Source organism: Trichoderma camerunense (assembly GCF_050948025.1).
Source record: "Trichoderma camerunense strain CBS 138272 chromosome Unknown V8C40scaffold_8, whole genome shotgun sequence".
In the NCBI taxonomy this organism is placed as follows: domain Eukaryota; kingdom Fungi; phylum Ascomycota; class Sordariomycetes; order Hypocreales; family Hypocreaceae; genus Trichoderma; species Trichoderma camerunense.
In genome coordinates, this window is record NW_028145362.1 from 818,092 (window position 1) to 842,324 (window position 24,233).

The window sequence follows — 24,233 nt, forward strand, 5'->3', positions numbered from 1 at the left end:
GCATTTAAGCATGAGATCTTATTCCACTCAGAGGAGGGTCTCGACTCCAACCCGTTGCAATAAGAAATGGACGGCCCAAACGCCTGGCCAGACATTTATTCGGCTGCCTTGGACTGCGATCTGCTATTTGACAAGTGCCTGATACAAATCGCCGAACCAAGTACAATCAGGCTCCTTAACGAATCTGCCGCCACCTTCGGCCGGCTTGCGAGAGATCATCAGGCCCGGTTTCAGGCTTGGGCATCATATTTAGGCGTCTTTGCCGAAGAAGATGTTTGCCTTGATCGCCGCTTATCTAAAAGCAAGGATGTTCAAATAATGGTAATTAATCTGCTTCACATTATCTTTCTCAATTTGCGATATTGTGAGTCTTTTTATTTTTATTTTTATTTTTCAATTGGAGGCCATGGCAGCTACTGAATTCAATCCTAGTTTTGCAGATAATCCAAATAAGAGACGATGGTACTCGCAGTATAGCCCCGATTAGGGAAGCTGAGTTGCATATTCAACAGTCGGCCCAAAGCATTGACAATCTCGCGGGTGACCTTAGACAAACACAGGAATCTGTTGAAGGGTCTATTGATCGTCTGCACCGACTCGGAGTAACCATCCGACAATCTTCAACCGCCAGCTTGATCTCAAGGGTAAAAGCCTTCTCAGCAAAGAGATCAGACTCATCTCTAGAAGAAATGTCATTCTTGATGATCAAGTTTCTCTACCCTATGGCACCATTGAACCTCCAACACCTTCTTAGCCGCTCCATTCTGGAGCGCCATTTCAACATAGAGTATCGAGGAGAGCACCAACGGCGCTTAGCAGCTCATCGCACGCGAGCTTTGGATGATGATGATCATAAAGAAGATCAACCCCGCGTCGACAATGATAGCCAAGAAGTGTTGAGACCGATCACTCGAAAAGATTACGTCGATGAAGCGGCCGATGTTGTTCCTGATAGATCTGACAAAGGAACAGATACAATGTTGTCAAAGTCGGGAACGAAGCCATCGACTCTTCAGACACAAGAATCTCAACGTAAGCTCAATCAGGAAAAGCCTCTCAAAGCTTTGTCCGTTGTCTCCAAGGCATCTTCGGTACCTATAGGCGACATTAATTACCCAAGGCCACCAAAATCTGATGGAGAACACGACTGGGCAAAGTGCTATTGGTGCTTTGAGTCTTATCCACACGAGAAGTTCCAGGATGCGAAATGGTGGAGGTACTTTTTCAAGTAAATCTGCGCTTTATGATATATTTACTAACGCTGTAAGAGGCGCCATGTTGACTATGACCTTCGACCTTATGTTTGTCTTGTTAATACTTGTTCAGAGCCCCTTGACGCATTCGATAGATTTACCCCATGGATGGAACACATGGAAAAGCATCATTCACCAAATTGGATTGGGACGATCAATTGCAGAGCCATGTGGCGATGCGACATTGAACATGAATCGCCAACACTGTTTGAAGATGAGGCTTCGTTAAAAGTCCACATACGGGAGCACCATCAAGAAACATTCACAGATTCTCAAATCGAGCGTATAGCTCGTCGAAGTTCGATTCGTATCCCCAGATCCAAGGATGTTTGCCCCCTTTGTGGCTTTGACTCTAGCGGAACCCCTCTTAACGCAGATGAATCAAATCAGTCACAGCAATCCTCGCAGAGAAAACTAAAAAGGCGTACACAGACAGAATTAAATACCAGCGCTCAGGCAAAGCGCAGAAAAGTTCACTTTGATGACGAAGGAGGGAGAAGAGATTGTGGATCAACCGGTTCAAGCGAATCGGAATCAGAGCTGGCCAGTGACACCGGCGCTGAGTCGGTTCCATCTCAAATTAATGATCAATTGCGACGTAAACAATTGTCAAGACACATAGCAACACACCTAAAGGCTCTTTCATTCGTGTCTCTACGCCTCAAGACTTTCCAAGAGCAACTTGAAATTGAAGATCAAGACTTTGCTACGGAAAATGGGAGGGGAGACACAAGCGAAAATGGCGAACCAAGTGGGCTCGATACAGAGCTTGATGCGATGTCTCTCAATTTCGAGGATACGCCAACCACTTCAGGCTCTACAATCCCGGCTATGCTTATGTCTTATGATGAATTAAACCGACTAGAAGATGGTTCAGTCTCTCCAACATTCGATCGATCTGAGTTTCTTCACGATCCATTCCACCAACCATCAGATACTCTAGAGTCCCTAGCATCCGATGGATCTGAGTTTGCTTTGGGTGCATTCCAACAACCAGCGGATACTCTAGACTCCCTGACTGAATTTCCCTCTGGTACATCCCGCCAATCAGCAGATAGTCCAAACTTCCTAGCATTCGTTGGATCTCAATTTCTTCATGATACATTAAATCCAGCGGAACAAACTTTTACATCTAGCAACTACAAGTCCCTTATCCTGGAAACAACTAGTACATTAGTTCGCGATTATGAAGAGGGCACTTTTACTCTAGAGCAGACTTCAGACCAGATAGTTCGCACTTGGCCTTGGAACCATTTTGTTACTAGTGAAGATATTGAGGAAAGTCGAAGCTTCTTTGCCTCAAAATCGGCAGATGCAATTAGCAATGCTGCGACGTTAGGTACCCGTTGGTGGAACTTTTACCAACGGGTAGAAGAATAATTTAGTATTTATATATCAACATATTTCTGATTTGAACTCTTGATACTCTAGTTTTAATAGACTGTTGAATGGCATGCCAACGCGGAGATAATAACTCCAGTTGATCTAATCACATATTCAGTAAAGTCTTACAAAGGCCTTCTAGAGATAATATTAATCATAAAGATCATAAAGCTTTTGTGAAATCGCTGCGTGGGATATGAGAATTCCATAACCAACCTTTTTATACTGCACACCACCAACAACATCATGTCTCAGCCGCCGGAGGTGCTATAAAGTTTGGATTATACATGGTCATGAAATCCGGCCAAAGCGCATCCTCAAACTCATACTCCTGCCAAAACACAGCATCCGGATCCGTGAGCGGCTCCCCAGGCGGTTGTGTCTCTGCCATCACCGGCTGCTCCTGTGGAACCCGCGACAGATACCACTGGCGAATCCACCGAAGCTTGAAGCTGAGTCTGCAAAACTGGGTGCCGCCTCCATCTAAAAGACGGCGTCTGCGGCCGGCTTCCTTGGCCCATGTGTCTGCGTCCTCGAAGCGCTCGCTGAGACGCTTCATCACGTCTGCAAATTCGAGTTTTCTTCGAGCCATTGTGGGCTGCCAGTCTATTGAAGGTTCTAACAGGAGCAAACGGGAGCTGGTGACAATGGCAAAAGCGAGAAGTCCCGTAACTGAAGTGGGAAGACCGGGCAGCTCGTTGGGATGAAACGAGCAGAGCGTGTCGAAGAAGTCGACGGCCGCGAGAAGACATTTCCAGAGGGTATCGAAGCGTTGCAGCGGTTCTGGATTCAGTGTGCCCATTTCGACAGGCGTAGTGAATTGCATGGGGATTGCCGCCTCGGCGAGGCGCATGAGAGTGACTTGATAATACGCCTTGAAGATGCCTTTGGCGATTGCTGGTCAGCGACAGGGCATTTTATATGGATAGGACTATACGTACTCCTCTCTTTGACACACTCTGGCTGCATACTTATCAAGTCATACAGTTCCCGACGAACATTGTTAATGACCATGTCCATGGGCGACAAGTACGCACACAGTCCAACGTCAACCACATCAAAGCCAGGCAACAAGCCATAGGCACGATCGGCGACTCGCTGCATTTTAATGAGTGCAACCAGAAATAGATCGGACTCCAAGGGAGACTCGGCCAACGATTCACAGCATTGCGAAAGATAGTTGTTCCAAGGAAATTGGGTGCCTCGCTTGAATAGGGCAGATATGCTGTGATTGATCAGCCTACACTCTCACCAAGCAACGTGAAACAAGTTAGAATGCCTTCTTACAGTGATGTAATGTGGTAAAGCCCCAAAACTGCTCGCTTCTCATCAGCAGTATGTGGTCTTGGCTTCGACATGCCCTTGTTGAGTGTTGCCCAGGCTTCTCCCAGGAGAGACTTGGGATGCATCTTGGTGGACTCCGGAGACCTGTCCAGTTTAAGGTCCAGAGCCATGGCTACAGCCAGGTGCACAAAATTTGTTGCTTCCGTATTCATGTAGAAGTGAAAATCGCCCCTGTTACCCTCACATCGTTAGCGCAGTCAGAAGTTGGACTGCCTCATGTATGGAAACTCACCAAGCCAAGTGAAGGAGAAGAGCCTGCAAGATTCCCAAATTCCTTTCCTGCTTCACAACCATTCTGTCTGCGATATACTGCCGAAACCAGTTCTCAACACCTTGTTGAGTAGCCGATGACTGCGGCGTTACCGCCGCCATGATGGTCCAGAAGAGGCATCGCGACGACGCATACAAAGCGCGAGGATCGAAATTCTCCGGGATGATAACAAATGGATAGTTGGGCATAAACTCGCGCCGATATATGTCAAAGTAAGAAAGCACCTCCTCAAAGGTAAAGCTAAAGCCCGGGATCAACTGGAAAGTAGTTGCCGGCTCGGACGGGATGGTGAGCGGTATCTGCGGAGCTTCACTCGCAATTGGCTGTGGCAGCGCCGCATCTTGCAACGGCTTTTGCAAGTGTATTCTGGGTGCATCGCTGATTGTAACCTTACCGGTATCGTTACTTTCAGGAGTCAAGGGTGGTGTTCCAGTTGCCTGCATGTGCTGACCCGTCGCAAGCATAGACACCAAGCCATCAATCTTCTTCTCTAGCTGGGCAACTCGCCTAATTTCTTTCAGTTTAGTAAAGCAAATTCACACCATGATGGACCTGATATTCCGGCACACATACGTTGATTTCCCTCTCTTCTTCCGCTGTACCGGTGCCGGCACATGGCATGAAATCTTCATGCGGTTACATCTAAAGCGATGCAGGTCAGCTCATTTCGTCCAATCCGACCAATACAAAACCGCTGCAATCACACCTTACGCAACCGGCGTCCCCCTTGCCGGTCCCAAACTCGGGCCATCGACACTTCATCTTCAGCCGGGCGCAATTGGCACATGCCCGGGTTTTGGGGGCCTCCGGACCCGTGGGACGACTTCCGGAGCTGCTCTCAGGCGGAGCCCCGATGACTCCGTTGATGGCACCTACATCTACAACGATTGAACGATCAACATCCATGGCTATTCATGCGTCGGAGAATTACTGATGACTTTGTTTCTGGACCATGAATAAAAAATTGACATGGAACAAATTTACATCTTTCTCTAGGAGCCATAGTGTTGAAGGATTGAGGCTTCCGGCTCTCCGGATATTATCTTAATGTCCGGAGCCGTAAATCACGTGTTATGGCATACGGATTCCGGTTATTATTTTATTTACCGATTCCGGATATTGACTCTGCTTCGTCTTGATACTCGTGCCGTTTCTTCCGTTATTGACAAATTAATCGATGTATTAATAAGACATCCTGTTTTCCATATGTAGAGATGCAAACCCAAGTTCGCCTGGCTCTGTATTGGAGCAGTTTCCTTATCACTTCACGTGTCCATCTGTCTCGGTGGATCGTGATGCATTGTCTTTTCAAGACAAGGTCTCAGTTCACAATGACTCAGAGATATTGGATGACCACGCCTTTACTCGTCGTGTAGCTATCACGTAATTCCTTTGTCAGTGCAAGATAAAACTTATGCGGAGATAAACTTCCATGATCCGAGGATGCTATTACTCTCTTTGTCTCAGCCATGATCACTTCGTGTCAGTTCTGCATGCTGGCGCTTAGTAGACCTGGTTCAATTCTCTCAGCTATGCCATGCTGCGTTGCCCTGCTGAATGTGATGAAGCGTGATGATAACCCTAGTCATAGTATGAATCCATGTCACTTAAACTCCCTCTTAGATAGGTGTGCTCGTATCAATATCTACGCGATCCACGGGCCCTGCTCTACTACCCAGCTGACGGGAGTCAACACCTCCACGCAATCGATGCCGCCCACTTCCAATCCTACCGGTACCTGCGTAATTGTACATGTATCTCATGGTGTGTGTGCTCTCACTCACACTTCGCGTATGGCCTATCAAGCGTGGCGATCGCGATCCCAGTAAAACTCTAAGCAGATCTCAAGGGAAACCCGACAGGGTATCTCTTCTCACGATCTCAAGTGTCAAGCCACACCTACGATCGTGGCCGTCAGGTGAGCAACAAAGTTGTTCGCTAGTAGTTCTCTCAGTATCCCTGGTCACAAGGGCGCAAAACCAATACACAAGGCCCATCTACACCTGTATCTCGTCCATAGACCGACGAAACTAGCGATTTATCTGAATCGCTCTCTGCATATTTGATTCAGCTCGCCTGCTCCAGTCTTCAACAAAAACTCTCCGGCTTGACCCGCCCAGAACAATGGTCATTAAGCGCCCGCCGCGTGAAAAGCTTAGCTTTTGACAAGGTTGCCCGCCTTTGCCGTGGTTCCCGAGTTTTGTTTCCCAAGATCTGCAGCCCTAGACCGGGATGTGTTCGTGGCTCTCTCCACAATCTGTGGGTAAACTGAGATCCTGCTGCGATCGCATGACGAGCAAATCTGCGCTATCTAGCAAGGCTCATGCGAGTAACTCGGTCGACATAGCCTCTCTGCGGTATTATCGTGGCTTTTACGATCGAAGTGGGTAGCTTCAGCTGTGCAGCCGCTGAAGAATTATCCCAAAAAGGTGATGGATTGACAGAATCTAACCAGGGTTCTGTCTGTTTTCGCCCAACAATCGCTCAAAACGTGACGAACAAGACGCTATTTCAACTGCCGGTCTCAGTTGAGCTGTCAATCACCTTCTTTATCACTAAACTAGCATTATATCCACCTCAGCACTAAACACCGAATCTTGGTCTTCAGCATCCTTGTCTGCGGCTGAGCGTGCCCACACGGCGTTTAACCCATCGAGATTCGGCCGAAGCCAAGATCGCGCAGTCAATCTACCCCCAATCACGAACCTCTCTCCATGGCAAACTCTTCAATACGTTCAAAATCCTCAATCTAGACTAAAATTACCTCTAGTCAGACTCTCTCCAGGTCCGCTAAAAGCCGTATCATGACCCCTGCAACGCCATTGTCCAAGCCACGCTCTTCACTCCCTCCTCCCGCAAAACCAAAACCCCCATCCCTAGTCTCAACAGGGTTCCCCCCCTCGATCATCTCATTGCACACGTGTTTTCATGATTCTTCTTTAAGCGACAAAAGTAACGCCAAATTCAGCCTCGCCGCTCACATCCCTTCACAGCCGAAGGCGCAAAAGTAAGCAAATATTTAGCAGAAGGCATGCATCTCCGCCACCTTTTCAACCCGAACCCCCTCTCCAGGGTGTAAGCCACACATTCTGCCGCCCATTCAAAAACCACATACCTGTATTCTACCGCTTCTTGGCAACTTACATCAGGTTTTTGCGCCCACGATCGACAATCAACCGGCTAATTGCTTCAAGTAGCATTAACTCAGGTCCGTCACATTGCGGGGCGCGCGTCAAATTAATATGGGAATTTCTTATTTTTTCTTCCGAATGACGGCTAGCCGCTTATTCTTATTCCTCGTGGGGTGCAAAGAAAAAGGGACTTTGAATCACAGTGTCGACTGTAAGTGGCATATACTGGGCGAATGGAGCTTCAACTTACACACGATCTTGCAGCTCGATGATGCAGGCTGCTCAATGTCACGATACACCACGTCACCGCCAAAAAGAGTATTGTAGGAAAATAGCAAATCAATTTTTTTTAGACTAACCCCATAGCTGTATGTTTCGACTACTTTTGTACAGCAACAACTTTCAGATGGCTCACATATACAGCCATAAAACGATGGACTAATACCTCTCCGTCAAAGGAAATGATTGCGCGCCCCCTTGTCCCTGCTGCAAAAAAGGACACAACCTCCGATAACCCTTTCAGAAACGCCAGATAAGTGACATGAGAAACAAACAGTAAAAGTAAAAACAAGAAGGAAAAAAATAAGTCACAAAATATAATGCAGAGAATGTCAAGAATAAGAAGTACTGAGGGGGAAATGGGCAACGCGCGGTATGATACCACGCCTCTTCACACAACGAGGCATAATATCCTCTCAACTGTCCCAAATGGCACCATAGGCCGGGATACCCCTGGTCTCTAGTCCATATACCACCTTTTTAGTGATCTTTTCATTGGCAATGATGATGACGGCCTCGGCGCCAAAGTCTTTGGCCAGGTTGTAGCCCATGCGAACGAGATCGGGCCGGCCCTGGGTTCGGGTATCATGGATGACGGCGCCGGGAATAGTTCCCTTGATAGTATCCATAATCTTCTTACCAAACGTCTTTTCAGGCGAAGCAGCTGACCAGATAAGTTGAGTGGGACAGCTTGGTTGCGCGATGTGGCCCAGCATGGGACCGATACCAGATCCTGTAGCAATGACGACAACACGATTGAACAATGTGGCAATGCGCATAACACCGCAAGTCGGAAGGCCGCGGACCCAGATGCTTGTGGGAGGGTTTTGAATACACGCCTTGGTCCAATCACCAGCATTAGATACCACAAGAGAGTAGCCTGGCGCAATACCGTCTTCGAGGTTAGCCTGAGGGGCTGGGATCGTCGCAAAGGAGTGCCACTCAATGAGCGGGCGGTGGGATAGGCGTGTAAAACTACCGTTGACAGGGATGGTGTAGTCAAAGTGCAGACGGACAGCGTGATCCGACAGCGGTTCGGCGTTGACCTTGACTTTGCGGAGGAAGATCCAAGAGGAAGCAACGCTGCATGTGGCAACGCCGAGCATCCAAAATGCCGGCGTCTTGACGAGTGCAATCCCAACATCCTCTCCTATTGGGGTAGAATCGTAAACGGAGACAACAGTCTTGGCCCAGAAAAGCGCAAGCGTGGTCCACCCCATGAAGCGGTGCATCTTCTCAAACATGTTGTGGCTAGGCTTGCGAAACATGGGTAAGGCAGAGGCAAGGATAAGACAACACAGCGCACAGAGAAGCCACGAGACCACTAGATTGGCTAAAGAGTACCCAGATGGTTGCCGATGGAGCTGAAAGCGGGCAACTGTGGCCTGGATCGTAGAGCCAAGGAGCCATGCGGTTGCGCATATACCAGCAGCAGAGTGAATGCCGCCAAGATGGTAGATTTTGGCACATCGGCGACGAATCCAGAATGGAAAAGACTTGGGAACAGAGCAAGAGATGGTGTAAAGAATGTTGATGACGACATCTTGGCGGATGAGAACACCGGTGACCAGGTTAGCCGCAGTGATAGTCGCGAGCCATTCGACCTTAGGGTTGAGAAGCAGGACAGCGATGAGAACACCAATGTTAATGAGACCAACGAGGCTGAACAAAACGCGATAAACAATGAGAACACGCTTTTTGATACCTCTCCATGGCTTGGGCCATTTCTTTTCGGGAATATCTCTCAACAAGTCGAGCGACTTTTCGGTCTGCTCCTCTTGCGCCTTGGCAGAGGCGGCCGTTAGAGTCGAAGATGAAGAAACGGACCGAAGACCGACCAAAGAGCCAGACTTGTCACTCTTGGTTCCCGGCAGAGCAGCTGGATGAAAGGTAGAACTGAACACTGTTGAAGATTCAGAGATTGTGGGCGAGGCCGGTCCGATAGCTAGCATGCGTAGAGATTTCTTGTCAATCTTGCCATTAGCCGTAGTAGGAAACTCATCTAGGAGATGAAGGCTAGATGGCACGGCATAGTATGGTTGAAGTTTGCGAGTGTGTTCCAGAATGGCTTCAGCATCTTGGGTAGAAGGGACTGCAAATCCATGAATTTCTCCATCAATCAAGAGCGCGCAGGCACGAGTGACACCTGGCGCTGAGGCCATGGATGAAGAAACACCATCCAATTCAACACGGAAACCCTGGTAACGAGCAGCATATTAGATTCCGTTCCTCACAAAAGCGCTACAGCAACACGGCCCACAAGCAAATATGTGCAGAAACGGGGACTCACCTTAACCTTGACCTGATCGTCGACTCGACCGAGAATTTCAATGGAGCCATCAGGTCGCCACTTTCCCAAATCACCGGTACAATACATTTTAGATCTATTATTGTGAGACAAAACAGATGTGTTAGTCAATTTCCCACACTTTCACGGGGATCTGAGAGAGCAGATCCCGGGCTGAGAGAACGCTCTTGACGAGCACTCCCTTGAGAAAACTCACCCATCATTGGTAAAGGGATCTGGAACGTAAGACTCCTTTGTCTTGGCCTCAAGGTCAACGTAACCGCGAGACACTCCGTATCCGCCGGCCCACATAGTACCGGGTTCACCTACCGGTACGGGACTCCCATTGTCATCGAGGATGTAGACGTTGTTATTGGGGGTAGGGCGGCCGATAGATAGACTGTCCCCAACAATGTGTTTCTGCATAGTGTTGACAATAGTTGTCTCCGTGGGACCGCAGCTGTTCCAGTATGTTGCATGCTTGGCCCACAGATCAGCTAGGCTAAGGGGTAGGTTAGCAGACACTCGAAAGAAAACGTCCAAGGAAGGGAGGTTTAGCGGGGATCGACTTACTCTTGTGAAGTAGGTTCACCAGCAGTGGCAACGACTTTGATCTTGGGATACTTGGTAGGAGGGTACTTGGATAGAATAGTCGGTGTGCAAATCAAGGTATCCAGCTAAATCAACCATTTTCATCTCATGTTAGCCCAATTCACCGCCAAGTGTAGCAATTTGGTGTAATCCATCATTTAGGATTCTGCCTCCCTCTTTGATACTTACCAGCTCAATAGCGGGTTCCCATTTGGAACCCCGGATGACAAGGGTGCCACCGTTACACAGGCATGCAAAGATTTCCCAAGCAGCTGGCACTCGAATATTAGTAATGTGAAATCCAAACCCACATCAATAAATGGAGCTGGGGTGCGTGAATTCATCTCAGGGAAAGCAACATACCCATGTCAAAGCTGATGTTCAGAACTTGTCCCACCCGGTGACCTGGTCGAATACCCAGGTTTCCGGGAGACATACAGACAAGATTGGCAACATTTCTGTGTGTTACGTCGACGCCCTTGGGCTTGCCCGTTGTACCTAAGTCGCAAGTTTTAGTTTTCAGCTGCTGGCTGGCAGGGAGGGTGGGTATAGCAGCTGCGGCCTCGGCGCTGCTAGTGAGACCTCGAAGAAATGCACGTACCGGATGTGTAAATGATGTAACATCCACTGTCAGAAGTGGCCAAATCCGCCCATTTTCCATCATAGGTAAATTCGTCAAGCTGCTGCTGCTGCTGCTGCTCGATAATGACAGGAGTGGCACCAGGGCAGAGGTCACGGATGCGATGAACAGTCGATGATAGGCAGCAAACGATGTTGCCACCAGACTGCTCAAAAACATGCCGTATAGTCGAGTCTGGAACAACGCCCCCATCAAGAGGAACATACTGGGCGCCACAGGATAGAATGGCCCAAATGCCCACCACCATCTCGGAGCTCCTTTTCACAACAAGAGGGATCCTCTGGTGAGGGCGTACACCCAGGCTGCGGAGTTGAGCGGCCAAGGCTTGTGCCCGAGCACCGAGCTGGCGGTATGTAATTTGCCTGGTGGTTGCACCAGACAAGTCATGGAGGGCCACATTGTCGGGGAAAGACCTGACATGATGGTAGAAGGATGATGTGACGGTTGGGAAAGGGCACAGCAGCCTGGGGCCATACTGCATTGCAGTATAGTCCAAAGGGGGACTTGACATCTCCATGACACCAGATGCTATATAAAGCGTATGTCTGTATGTCTGTATGGATATGCAGGTATCTTGATGTCGTGTGATCAAGTATGGATGGGTATGAGGTGAATGAGAAGAGAAGAGTGGTGTGAAGAAGAAAGACAATGAGATCGGAACGTGCTGCTGCTCGTCCAACCCGACGAAGAGGCCGAGCGCCACCATTTATATACGTGAGAGGAGAAGAGTCCTTGTTCTTTCGTCCCCCCTCTTCCAACGGCGAACGTCCTGCAGAACCCTGTCTAGGAAGGGTCCGGCCCATGGTGAACCATGCATCGTAGCCCTGACTACGATGCGGACAATAGCGGATCAAAGGTATTCGACGTAGGTACGAGCTACTTGTTGGTGTGGTCTTTGCCGCTTCTGAGTGAATATGAAAGTGTGTGAGTGGTCTTGGTGGAAGACCCATCGAGATGCCGGTGTCCAATACAAAGACACCAGGGCTCACACGCGTGGAGGCTGAGACCAGCTAGGGTCAAGGGAAGAAACTGCAACATCGAGAGATACGGAAGAAGGAGTGGAGGCGAGGAGGGACAGACAGGGTTCGGGGAGAGCAAGGACAAAAGGTGATATGGTACGAAGCGGTATACCAGGTCGGTTACGTACTGACCGCACCTCTCGTGATGATAGATGCCTGTGTAGGTGTGAGGGACGGGTTGATAGATCAAATTTGATTGGATACATAGTTGCCTTGCCTAGCATCGATGCGATCAAAATGCGAATATCCGCGTGGACAGTATCCGATTTCTCTCCCATTATTAATCGCGGAGTTGCTACTAGAGCTACTCCTCCTGCTGCTCACTCTCCCGTTTCTCCTACTGTTGCTCCCCTCAACTTCATACAAAAGTGGAGAAGTTGTGATAAAGTGGTGTTATTAGTTGTTTAATGCAGAAAGGAGGAACGTTAGGGCCGGTTGGTTTACCGTTACATTTCCAGGAGAGGAAGTGCAGGATAAAAAGCCACAACGGCGTATAGTTCAAATATACCAGCTCGGGGGAGGGAGAGAACGGTGATGATATGAGGGATAGAGGGATGAATAGAGGGAGATGGAGTTGTCAAGCTGACAACCGTTCACAATGTCACTGAATTTTATCCAATTAGCCTTATCCAATTAGCCGTGAAGAGGGATATGGAGGTATAGTCTGTACCCGCATGGACAACCTTAGAATTAAAGCCCGACAGGCGAACTAGACCAGCAATTGGATCTGAGTAGCTTGGTTGCCGGCAAGAGAGAGACACGGGCTGAGAGAGAGCGAAAGAGAGACAGAGCCCAAAAGCGAAGGAATGCTGCGCTTGGTTACAGCGGACCAAAAAGGGAACCGAATAATACAGTGCGCAGCCCAGTCGGGGCATCCCAATGAGGCCAAAACATGGCTTGGGACACAGGCTTGGCTGAGACAATTGCGTCTGTCCATCTATACGTAAAGGTGCGTGCTTCTGACGCCCAGGTGTCGGGCAAGGAAGAGCAGATGTCGTCGATGGGGTGGGCCCCCCTGCTGGCGCTCGTATAGCGGCTGCACAGCAGCGTATCTGCATCTGCCGGCCGCTGTCGACGCCGGGCGTGTTGGGCACCTCGAGGCAGCCCTTGCTGCGGTAATGATCCTGAGCCAACCGAGACACTGGCCTGGCTGCTCTGCCCGTTCGTCCCATGCCATTGGGAAGGGGTCGACAGGCGGAGGGAGTCGAAAAAAAGGTACCACCCCCACACCCCATACCTAGGTAGGCACACGCCCCCAGAAAAGCGCAGACTGTGAGGGGCCGTACTTGGAAGCGTGCAGAGTTGTGCAGAGCCCGTCAGGATGGGATGGCAGATCCACTACCCCGGTAACCCATGGCGGCGGATGCGGATGAAATTGGTAGGTGGTGCCACAAGGCGGCCAGCATGCGCGATGCAGCTACGGCGGTGATGGCGCTGCGTCTTCATATTGGGCGATGATGGCGATGGCGATGGTGATGATGATTTGAGTTACCGGTATAAGTGAGGTTTGTGATGGAGAGAGATGCAGGTAGAAGCATCGAGAAGTTCCAAGATAGATGCAGGAAATGGCAGCCTCAGGCCACATGCGAGGAACTTTTTTTGCAGCTCGGCAAGTCTTTTCCAGCTACAGCATGGAGATGGAAGGTGCGGCCGAAAAGGGCAATCCTGTGCAAAATGCGTGCAATCCCGTGCAATTACGGCCGATTCCGCTGATTAACCCATGCAATCTGGGCCTGAGCAGCTGCTTCCTTTTTTTGCCCTGTTTTACATCCAAACTTTCTTTTGCATCGTGTCTTCCGCTGTCTCTGGCTGATTTTACTCTCCGCAAATAAGATGCCCGCAAGCACTGACTCTGAACCGTCATCTATCACCAAATTGATCCATGCCCTCAGCTGGTATTGGTATTGCCTCTCTACCTAACCGCGTACTATATGGATTAGTACTTACTAGGCACTTCTTAGTACCTGATCTGTCAACTCCCGACCAACATGGGCCTTTTGTTCTCCCCCAGCATCGTCGACGACTAGCCAACACCCACAGAATGCTTGCTAGGCTGAGGTGGCCCTAGACTCGTCCGTTTGGGGTGCATTTCGACGCCCCGTCCGTGCCAGGGGGGAGCTCGAGTATGACGATAACACAGAGGAAATTAACAAGCGCCAGTCTGCCAGGTTCCTGCGTTCTCGGCCGCCCTTTGACGGCATCAGGCCCTCGTTCTGATGTGATATGTTACAGACGCCGTGCACGAGACGGCCATATGACAGCATCGACGGGCCCGCCATCGCGCTTATTGCAATCGATCACGATATCCCTGTTCCAAGTTTGCTCATGCAGTCGGACATCCAGAGCTGCGTCCAACCCAACCTCGCACCCACCCTCGACTCGACCTGTCAATCGCGGGTCGACAGGGTCAGGATCCGTCTCCCTATTGGCACGCACGACATTGCACCCTAATTGCCTACCCACGCATATGCTACCTCTTTATCTCTCCGGGGTAGAGCTCCCCGAAGAGGTAGTAGCAACGGGGCCAGAGAAGTAAATATTGAGGAGCTTACGGCACAGCTAAGCACGAGCTTGGAGAGCTGCCGGCCTATCAGTGGAGTCCGGCGCGTGATATGCTCGGGATGCTGCCGTACCATTCGTTTCGTACAGCTGTATATAGCACGATCCCCGCCTGCTTCTTTGCAGCCCAATGACCGTACCCCAACTCCCTATCATATTCCCATCTAATCGCCTTTTCTCCTCGCTCTTGCGCCAACCTCTTGTCTAGCAACACCAGACACATTCTACTATCTACGTGTCATTTTTACAAGGTTCCCGGCTAAAGCGGACTGATCGGCAATCTCGTCAATATGTCCGGATCTGCATCTACGCTCGGAGGACTCATCCAGGTTTCCTCCCCGGCCGATGGTGTCAGAACCATCACCTTCAACCGACCGCAGAAGCGAAATGCTCTCTCCAGTGAGCTCTTGGCCGAATTCCTCACTGAGCTGTCTGCAGCTTCCAAAGATGCTGCTGTCAAAGTCATTGTCCTGACGGGCTCTGGCGGATTCTTTTCGGGTGAGATTGGACTTTTGACTTTACATGGTTGATCTGAGAGGCGTCAACCAAGCGTGAGAGGGGCAAAAGACTGTCTCTCTTCTCACCTGTCTCCTTGTCTTTTGTCTCTTGTCTCTTGTCTCTTGTTTTTTGCCCCTCGTTCCTTTTCAAGTGCTTCTTGGGTCCACCAAAGATGAACCCCAGCTGATGATTACCGGGGCCCTGGCCTCTGCATAATAGCCGGCGCCGATCTCCAGGATATCGCCGCGCTCGACGCGGCTGCTGCCCGATCATGCCGATATCTCGAGGATCTTTGTACTGGCATGGCAGCTGTACGAAAGCCCCTTCTGGCAGCTGTTGAAGGACCTGCAGTACGCATGACCCCCTTGCACTTTTTTTCTCCTAGCAGTATTTGAGATATGCTAACATGGGGCTGTCCAAGCTTGGGGGTGGGTTCGAAGTTGCGCTTATGGTGAGTGGTATTGCGTCTGCATTGCACTGAATTTGCACGTGAAAATCCCGAGTACATCAACTTCCTATCTCAGCGTTCATGCCGACAACATACGCACCTCCTTTCGACATCGCTTGATAAACATACAGATATGCATAGCCTTACGAATACCTGCTCTACCAATGGGAGGCGTGCGATATGCTGACATATGGATGACCGTAGTGTGATATGATATTTGCATCCAGAAGCCGAACCTACTTTGCCTTGCCCGAAGTTAAACGCGGGTTGATTCCCGGCGCGGGGGGCACTCAACGGCTCACGGCAGCGCTCGGCAAGTTCAAGGTATGTGCTTAACTGCATGCTTTTCAAGATTCCCAATTCATCCAATTTTCTTCTTGCTTTAATGGTACTTTCGGATTTCATTCTGGTGTGGTTCCTGTTTCATCGCAGGACTCGTGGTACTTTTGCTGCTGCACAAGAGAGGTGTGGTGTGCGAGAACCATTTTTGTCAACACGAAATCGCTTCGTATATGCCACTCGCTCACATCAAGCCAGGCAATGCGAACAATTCTTTTGGGCAAGCCCATCACTGCCGAGGAAGGACTTTCACATGGCCTCGTTTGCGAACTTTTTGAAGACGGCAAGGTGCTCGAAGAAACTGTCAAGGTGGCCGCTGATCTAGCCGCGAATGCGACCGAAGCTATGCAGCTTGCCAAAGAGGCCATATGTCGTGGTAAGATGTCATTTGATCCTTTGTTGAACTTTTGTCGTTATCATCATTACGACTACGGCTAACGCAACATTGTGCTTTTTTCTCCATCAATAGCTGATAGCCTTGGGCGTGATGACGAGTTCGAGAGGACTCTCTATTACATCACGATGGGAACGGAGGAAAAGGTGAAGGGGGTGAATGGATTCCTCAAGAAGACTTAACTTCATTGAGATTTGCTCAATATCAACCGAGGGCCTTGCATGACGCATCGACCCAATGAGCAGAGGAGAGTCCCAGCACACATAACGTGCTTTTGGACTATAGCACGCGAAGTCAATCATTTGCCTTGTCAATCCTGAGGTATTTTGCGCGGGAACAATCGTCCCTGTGCTTTATGGATGTTTATCTTTCAAAAAATGAGAACGAACTCGTAATACTTTGTACCGCCATTAAGCGTTGAGTCTTGATTATCCACTTGAAATGGCCCGTCACAATCGCCCATTCTCTCGCACAACGGCACAGCTGCCAATACAGGCAACGGCCGGTTTCTAACGATTTCCCAAAATAACCTCATAAACAGTTTTATATCGCACCGTTTGTTCCATACGGGAGAAACCTCCCGACCGTTGGCACCTTTGGCCGCAGTGAAGCAAAACGTTCTCTTAGCATTTTGCGGAATGGCCATTCTGCCAAGCACCCCACAGAAGGTGAAACTTTCGTATATCAACAAATAATGATGAAGCTTTTTACACATGAGTGCTGACATGTTTCAGTCTTGCCTTCGTAACCATGGTTATATCCGGGCTAATACCCACGGCAGACGAAGACATCGCAGATTCCCGCCGCGCGAGTCAGAGAGATGCCACATCCCTTGGATCGTGTTCCTGCTTAGGATGAGTCTAGAAGACTGCCTATAGTATATATGGTTGCTGCTGTCGCATTGCAGTATGGATCCGAGACACGCATCTGCACTCCAACCAACCAGAAAGGCATGGCCAACAGCGGCATACAAGTACCAGACAGACACTCACACAGATACCACGATGCCACATCCTAGCTGCAGATGACACTTGGCACCGCACAAGTGTAAAATACATAGAGGCAATGGGTGTGATGATGGGGTGGGGGCGGCATCCCTTCTTGCGCAGACCGGCTTGACTGAGATTGTGCCACCATCCATCTCAACTCGCGCCAACAGAACACAACACAACACAGACCTGGGCCATGATGGCTCGCCCCCATCGCCATCAGACTCATTCAGTCGGTTGAGCAATGGTGAATAGATCGGCGAGGTATGCAGATCACATGACAGTGCGACACCGCATCGTGTCTCAGTCATTTTAAAGCCGCTGCATTAGCCTGCCGCATCTGCATCTCTCCAGGTCGAACATGGCAATTTCCATTCTATATTTACAGGTTCTCTCGTTGCTCAAGCTGAGATCAAGAGACACACAGAAACATGGAGCTCCCCGTCCGGGACCTTTTTTTCTCTTTCCTTTTTTTTTTCTGTGCGAGACATCATACCATGAGCCACATTCCTCCGCCATCTAAGACAGCAGACTTAGACACCATCTCCCGTCCATCCACACATGTCACGGCTTCCCCTCTCTTTCACACCCTCTCTCGTGTTTTTCTGTCTCTCTTTGCTCCCCTCCCCTTACCAACCCGATCCACTCTGTCCCGAAGATCCTCGTCACTACATTGGCAGTCCTGCATCGGGCCATTAGGAGTTTTTGTCCCCGGAACAGATCAGCGCGGCAAATGTGCCTCAGACACATCACATTCTCACACCATCATTCGCTGAGACACTTGAAATTACCCACGGGCATTTTGAGGAGACTCGTACTACCCCCCAGTGAGCGGCACACCCGTCAGGGGTGCTTCCGCCTTTGCATCCCAAAAGCAATGCTACCAGGAACTTGGGAATACTTGAGATATCGCGGCCTCTTTTTGGGCCGCCACGAGGCTGAAACGATCCCGCGCACCTGGTATTAGGGATATCACTTATGACGGCAATCGTCTCGTCGTCAGCTCTCAAGGCAGAGAGAAGTTGCAATGCATCTACCACAAACGAAGCATCTGGAAATCACGGGTGGCATTATCTTTGAACGAGTACTATGTAGAGGTGATCAATGCAGAAACAACCCTGAATCGGCGACTCAGGGATTATCCACCGTGAATCGTTTTGCTGGCTGGACCACTCTTGAGGCAGTGCAAGCGAGATTCTTCGCTTTTTCCTTCTTTTCAATACTCAGGTGAGAGAACAACTAGTAAGGAAATCAGGTGAGATATTTTCCCTGTGGACGACTGCGGGGATTTTACTGAGACAGCATACAAGGAAACTCGCGATTCGGAGCGCGAGCCGCTTCTTCGGCCGCTTTCTGCCATCATCGCGAGGCTTAGAAGTGCCCTGTGCGGTATGCCTGCCAACTCATATTATACACAATCATGAGATTTTATACTAATATCTTAGTGTATACATGTTACCATGTATATGCGGCACGTACTGGCATGGATATACGCCCAGATTCGCCTCCTTTCACAGGCAGTGCTTTCACGGTAACATATCATCTTCTTTCCAACATATACGGGCTTCTGGATTGGCCGATCGCCCCATCCCTTGCCTCCCTCTAGTGACACGTCAAACTCACGCCTACACCTTTCAAGATTTAGACCAAAGAGTTAAAAAATCCGGCTCGACATCCGGCACGGCACAAACTAACGCTAAAGGGGACCCCCAAAAGAAAGTCTTGTTTCTAGTTGTTCGCCGGTGCTTCGGGAACCTTTCTTTCTTTACCCGGAGGAGCTTGTGGCTCATCCCTCTACCCCCTTGGTATTGATATTGAGAAAACAGCGCTTAGAGTGCTCCTTTTCTTTAAGTCTGTTTTATCCCTTGACAGAGTTTTTCTTTTCTTTTTTTTCTTGGCGTCGTGTAATCAGGCGATATTGACCATTTTCTTCCTTTCTTTTTTTCCTAGTATAATGATCGGGCCGACACGTTCCCGTAGATGATTCTTTAACGCCGATAACAGTGGCTTTTTCGTTTGTCTCGAAGGTATGGAGAAGAAAAAGCATGGTGTATTTCGCTAAGAGTGTGGTATAGGTGACCTGTCATGTGGCTAATTAGGGTCTCCATTTGACAGCTCCCCGAGTTTCATTGGGTGTGTTTCGTATGAATTAGTGATGCATGGATGCGTGAGAAGAAGGACAAAGGGTACGTTAACATTGGGGGCGTAAAGGTAAGGTAGTTTTGCATAGTTCCCTTGTGTGGATCGGGTTACGGGGGAGAGGCGGAGATGACGGGTGTCCCGGGACCAAGGCATTGGGATTAGATGTAATTTCTAGGTCGTTTGCATAATCTTGGAGGGAGGGATTACATGTGGATGGATGGATGGGTTGTGTGCGTTGTTTTGAGGTGAGTTTATGCATTGGTTGTGAAGTATATGAGATGTGTATGTGTGTGTATCGTGAAGGAGAGGGAGGTGTTGTTGACTTACCCTAGAATGAAGTCGAAATATTGGATTGAAGTGTGAGAGGGAGTACGGGATGGTATAGATGGCTTTGATCTAGCTGCAAAGCTGGGGGAATATGTAGACAAGCTATATGCTATCTCTAGTTTGGAGAATCAGATGTAAGAGAGGCTGCATCTATGTCTCCAACTCTATTCTTCCTGGTCCTCTTCATGGACACACATGTTGATTACTCTATTGAGATGAGACCATGCTGTAATTGTAGTCCCTAAAACTCATTCACTTTCCCCCCCATGATAGCATCACTATCCAATTGAATTTGCTGTACATATTCTCTTCACATAGACGTAATTTCTAGCTTGAATCTCACGCTCACCTTGTTATATCGCATCCAAATCCTTTGCTGACAGGGGGATGTAAAGCTCCATTTTTCACCCCCACCATTTTCCCTCAACGTCAACTCATCACTCCCATCACCACTTACACACACGAACCCATTCCATCCTCATCCTCAATACATCTTCGTCTCAGGTGTTAAGTAAATAGGTGCAAAATGGCATCTCAACGAAAAGCCCTACGCGATTGGCTCTACCTCTTCATCATCGGCACCCAACTCTTCGGCATGCTAGGTTCGTAAACAACACCATCCTCCTCTCCCCCCAATCACTCACAAACTAACAAAAACCATCCCCAAGCCCTCGATCTCGTCGCATTCTACCCAAAAGCCCTCTACCAACCCCCCTCCTCCCCTCTGCACTTCCTCCTCTCCCTACGCGCCTGGTACGTCGCGTCCACCGGCGACCCGTTCTTCGCCCAGCAATCCCACCAGCCCTGGTTCGACATCTTTCTCTGCATCGAGGGTCTCGTGCAATTGCCCCTCGCAGCATATCTTGTGTATCAATTGGCTTCTAGTAAGCCGACTTCGGGCCCTGCTGAGCTTGCTGGATTGGCGTTTGGGTCGGTTACCTTCATGGGCGCTGCGGCGTGTTGCTTCGAGTTGTTGCATATGGGTGAGGATGTGGTGAGCGAGGATAAGAAGGGGTCGTTGCTGTATGGGACGTATTTGCCGTTTGCTGTCATCCGTAAGTTTCATTTTCTTCGCTGTATTTCTGCGGCTTGAGTTGTGTGTGCTTTGAGACTGATGGATGGTGCAGCTGCTGTATTGGCCGTGGACATGTATCTGCGGTTGCTGCCTCGTGTCCGCCAGGCTGAGGACAAGGCAAAGACACAGTGAAAAAGATCTTTTGATATCAAAGAGAAATATCCGTTTTATGTAACAAACATCATGTCAAGAGAGTAATACAATGTATTAGAAAACCAAATCGTCCGGGAGTTGATTGCACTCCTTTTTCAAATACGCGGTAGCCACCCAAACTCCAGTCACCAGTCATCTCATACAAGTACATGATACAAAACAGGTTCCCTTCCCATCACTTAGTCCTTTCTCTTAGAGTATCCCCATCCATTACCCACACCATAGCCCAGCGGTGTAGCTCCGCCCATGGTCCGTCCCTTGAGCCTCCGGGGCAGAATCACGCCCATGGTGTACATGCCAGCAACCAGGAGACCAGCAATGAACGAGACCAGACTGTAAAAGACGGTGCTTGCATAAATGTGTCCGCCCAGACCCTGCCACTCCACCCTGCCCTCCGTCTTGGGCAGCATCGGGGTCGGGAACCATCGCACGGAGAAGCTAAACGGCAGCGGATCCCCAATCACGAGCTTCTTGGTAAACGACCCAGCCATGTGGCTCAACGGACTGGTGCTGTAAGAAACGGCCGAGTCGAGAACGCCGCTGTCGTGGTGATGCGTATGGTGCTTCGGCATGCTGTGCAGCAGCACGTTCATGTGCGTGCTGATGTGCATGTGACTGAGCTGCAGTGTGCCGGCCAGGGCGAATATCAGCGGGATGTACTCCTGCTCGGGCAGCTTCTCGCCAATGACCTCGACGTGGGCGGGAGGGCGGGCGGGCAGGCGGCACGAGAGCGGCGCGTCGTTGTGGATGTAGAACTCGAGCAGGTGGAAGAAGGGGTCGGTGATGAGCGGGATGGTGCAGTTGAGCTCGCCCTCGACGCCGTACTGGAACTGCAGAGGCTCGCCGGTTTCGTTGCAGGTCGGGAAGGGAATCCATTGAAGCTGGTGGTTGGGCAGTTCGACATGCTCGCCCGTATCACTAAAGAAGAGGAAGAAGAGCCAGTCAGCTTCTCGTCCCATTGATTTTCAAGCTTTCTTTCTGTCTGTCTGTCGAGAACTTACGAGCTTCGGTTCATGCACTCGACGTGGATTGGCGCGCCATAGTGATATGAAGGCAGCGTTCCAGGAAGATTAGCAGCCGCAAACGATGCCAGGCCGCCAACCAGAGTTGCGACGACGGTGAACAGCATCGTGGACGGAATCTTGGGGGGAAATTCGTTCTAGGTGGAAGCTATTCGGGATTCGGCCCCTCAGTGCTGGGCCTAGCTAATTAATCACCCCCCTTTTGTATAGCCCGCTTTGTCTGTTGTTTTTTCTTCTTCTGTCTTCTTTGTCTTCTTCGAGGTTACACGCCGAGCCGCCGGTTTAAAGTCGGTTGCGATCCATTTGCCGACTGCGCAGATGCGACGGATCGAAAAAAGACGTCGGTCTGTCCTTTGCGATGCTGGAATTCGATGCGTGGCAAGACTAGCTTCAGAAATGTAGCGCGATGGGGGCTAATTTCGGAGAGCAGAGCTGCGCCACAGCGTTGGTTGGTATTGGAGTAAATGTGTGGCTGCGGGGCATGCCATTTGACAGGTGCCAAGTACTCGGTATGTACAAATGGGTACCGCATCATTCACTTCTTCAATTACTTTACTTGTGAACAATGACATGTGATTTGTTTAAAATATATAATGTGATGAGTCTAATTAAACCTCATCAAATGATGCCCAGATTTACCTTTACTTGTCCACAGTCCCCCTCATGGTAATAACCAGCCACTCAATGCTCCATCCCTCGCCCTTATACTTCTTCACCAGATACTGCTTCAACATATCCTTCACCTCTTCCACCGAATGCGCATTTCTCACTTCCTCGCTCCAGAAAGTATTCATAACCCATGGCAACATCACGCTAAAACAATCCACAAATTCTGACGCATCCTCAAACTTGTAGGTGCCCCGGCTCTCCTTGACTGCCACGTCTGCAAGTCTCAGATCCTCAGCTAGATGCTTTTCGATCCAAGCAGCATCGTCCCAGTGGCCGGATTTGTGCATTTGCATGGGCATTGGGTCTGGGAACGGCGCGTCGAATGGCAGTGACTCTAGTGCTGAGCGCATGTCGGGGATCCAGAAAATGTTGGCATTGGCTTTGGACCAAGTTGAGGCGCCAAAGGTTCCTCCTGGCTTGAGGATTCTCATGCAGTCTGCGGCTTGTAAGCACATAAAGTCCCACAACCATTCAACCTAGTGAAGTTACCTTTTACAACTGCATCTGGATCCGGCGTAATGTGAAGTGCCAGACCGAGGGCTACATGACTAAAGGTATTGTCCGGAAGCCCTGTATTCTATATGACAAGCCGTCAACCACAAGTATCAGTAATAGACATGAATGGCATACACTCACCATGGCATCAAGCACAGTTGTCTCGACATTCACCCACTTCTCACCTACAACCCTCTTTTTCACCAAATCCACCATGGCAGCCGAGCTGTCAGCACATGTAAACGAGCTCCGCTGCAGGACTTCATCCGACAGCACAGCCTGCACCTCCTGCGTCACCACACCTGATCCACACGCATTGTCCAGAAGAACTACTGGCTCCGTGATTTCATTATCGAAGCCCATTTGCGTAATGAGAGGTTCGGCAATAATCCTCATGATACCTCGCGAGAATCGGGTAAAGTCTTTCTCAAACGAAGACTGCACTTTGTCGACCTTGTGGAAATGCTCCCGCATGGTCCCGGCCATGGCCTCAACGTCGTTTATAGCAGCCATTTTTGAGTGACGAAGGATAAATGATGAAGCAATGGCTCCAATTCTTGAAGACATAAACAGAATAATTCAGTAAAGTATTGAAATCGCGTCTGGTTTCTGCCGTATGAACCTGCTGTCAGATCTACAATCGCCGTCTTTTATGTACATCTGCGCAAGTATCCGATAAGTCCCCGTGCGTCACCACAAGCGCAAAGTCTCCGCGATGTTTGCGATTGCACCTCGTACGAGTAATACACGTTCACATGCATCATAAATCATCACAAATCACAGAGCTCCAAATCGGAAAGCAACGAGCCTTTTTTTTTTTATTTGACATTTAACGACTTGTGGAATGGAATTGTAGCATGTGGAACTCAATTATCCCCTCCTAGGTACCTATGCAAAGTCGCGAGCTGAATGAACCCCTCTACCT

General features: G+C 49.6%; 9 protein-coding genes across 9 annotated transcripts; 4 read left to right on the forward strand and 5 right to left on the reverse strand.

The window, feature by feature from the left end:
* The first annotated feature begins 12 nt into the window (after positions 1–12).
* Positions 13–2,652, forward strand: V8C40DRAFT_244105 (uncharacterized protein). Its single transcript, XM_083215586.1, has 3 exons — positions 13–364; positions 433–1,216; positions 1,271–2,652. Exons 1-3 carry the CDS (start codon positions 67–69, stop codon positions 2,631–2,633), a joined length of 2,445 nt encoding a protein of 814 aa, XP_083073670.1. The 5' UTR covers positions 13–66; the 3' UTR covers positions 2,634–2,652.
* Positions 2,653–2,666: 14 nt separating this feature from the next.
* On the reverse strand, positions 2,667–5,248 carry V8C40DRAFT_244106 (uncharacterized protein). The gene is made up of 6 exons (XM_083215587.1): positions 4,958–5,248; positions 4,825–4,893; positions 4,213–4,758; positions 3,924–4,151; positions 3,578–3,861; positions 2,667–3,521 (listed from the first exon to the last, which is right to left on the reverse strand). The coding sequence occupies exons 1-6, from the start codon at positions 5,155–5,157 to the stop codon at positions 2,881–2,883; spliced, it is 1,968 nt and encodes a 655-aa protein (XP_083073671.1). The 5' UTR covers positions 5,158–5,248; the 3' UTR covers positions 2,667–2,880.
* A 2,829-nt stretch (positions 5,249–8,077) lies between these two features.
* On the reverse strand, positions 8,078–11,696 carry V8C40DRAFT_274682 (non-ribosomal peptide synthetase; the record flags this gene model as incomplete). Its single annotated transcript, XM_083220631.1, has 7 exons — positions 8,078–9,859; positions 9,952–10,045; positions 10,166–10,450; positions 10,522–10,625; positions 10,729–10,811; positions 10,903–11,037; positions 11,141–11,696. 7 exons carry the CDS (start codon positions 11,694–11,696, stop codon positions 8,078–8,080), a joined length of 3,039 nt encoding a protein of 1,012 aa, XP_083073672.1.
* Positions 11,697–12,698: 1,002 nt separating this feature from the next.
* V8C40DRAFT_214568 (uncharacterized protein) lies at positions 12,699–13,368 on the reverse strand. Its single transcript, XM_083212150.1, has 2 exons — positions 12,869–13,368; positions 12,699–12,802 (listed from the first exon to the last, which is right to left on the reverse strand). The coding sequence occupies exons 1-2, from the start codon at positions 13,254–13,256 to the stop codon at positions 12,792–12,794; spliced, it is 399 nt and encodes a 132-aa protein (XP_083073673.1). The 5' UTR covers positions 13,257–13,368; the 3' UTR covers positions 12,699–12,791.
* Positions 13,369–14,008: 640 nt separating this feature from the next.
* Positions 14,009–14,875, forward strand: V8C40DRAFT_214640 (uncharacterized protein). Its single transcript, XM_083212152.1, has 2 exons — positions 14,009–14,093; positions 14,160–14,875. Exon 2 carries the CDS (start codon positions 14,324–14,326, stop codon positions 14,732–14,734), a length of 411 nt encoding a protein of 136 aa, XP_083073674.1. The 5' UTR covers positions 14,009–14,093; positions 14,160–14,323; the 3' UTR covers positions 14,735–14,875.
* Positions 14,876–14,891: 16 nt separating this feature from the next.
* Positions 14,892–16,709, forward strand: V8C40DRAFT_214585 (ClpP/crotonase-like domain-containing protein). Its single transcript, XM_083212151.1, has 6 exons — positions 14,892–15,255; positions 15,475–15,605; positions 15,677–15,706; positions 15,908–16,027; positions 16,241–16,418; positions 16,512–16,709. The coding sequence occupies exons 1-6, from the start codon at positions 15,048–15,050 to the stop codon at positions 16,616–16,618; spliced, it is 774 nt and encodes a 257-aa protein (XP_083073675.1). The 5' UTR covers positions 14,892–15,047; the 3' UTR covers positions 16,619–16,709.
* Positions 16,710–20,322: 3,613 nt separating this feature from the next.
* V8C40DRAFT_244124 (transmembrane protein 6/97) lies at positions 20,323–21,189 on the forward strand. The gene is made up of 3 exons (XM_083215588.1): positions 20,323–20,496; positions 20,563–20,949; positions 21,022–21,189. Exons 1-3 carry the CDS (start codon positions 20,421–20,423, stop codon positions 21,099–21,101), a joined length of 543 nt encoding a protein of 180 aa, XP_083073676.1. The 5' UTR covers positions 20,323–20,420; the 3' UTR covers positions 21,102–21,189.
* V8C40DRAFT_244126 (uncharacterized protein) lies at positions 21,052–22,512 on the reverse strand. The gene is made up of 2 exons (XM_083215589.1): positions 22,124–22,512; positions 21,052–22,040 (listed from the first exon to the last, which is right to left on the reverse strand). Exons 1-2 carry the CDS (start codon positions 22,249–22,251, stop codon positions 21,302–21,304), a joined length of 867 nt encoding a protein of 288 aa, XP_083073677.1. The 5' UTR covers positions 22,252–22,512; the 3' UTR covers positions 21,052–21,301.
* Positions 22,513–22,700: 188 nt separating this feature from the next.
* Positions 22,701–23,917, reverse strand: V8C40DRAFT_244128 (S-adenosyl-L-methionine-dependent methyltransferase). The gene is made up of 3 exons (XM_083215590.1): positions 23,450–23,917; positions 23,303–23,390; positions 22,701–23,249 (listed from the first exon to the last, which is right to left on the reverse strand). Exons 1-3 carry the CDS (start codon positions 23,873–23,875, stop codon positions 22,786–22,788), a joined length of 978 nt encoding a protein of 325 aa, XP_083073678.1. The 5' UTR covers positions 23,876–23,917; the 3' UTR covers positions 22,701–22,785.
* Positions 23,918–24,233: the final 316 nt, after the last annotated feature.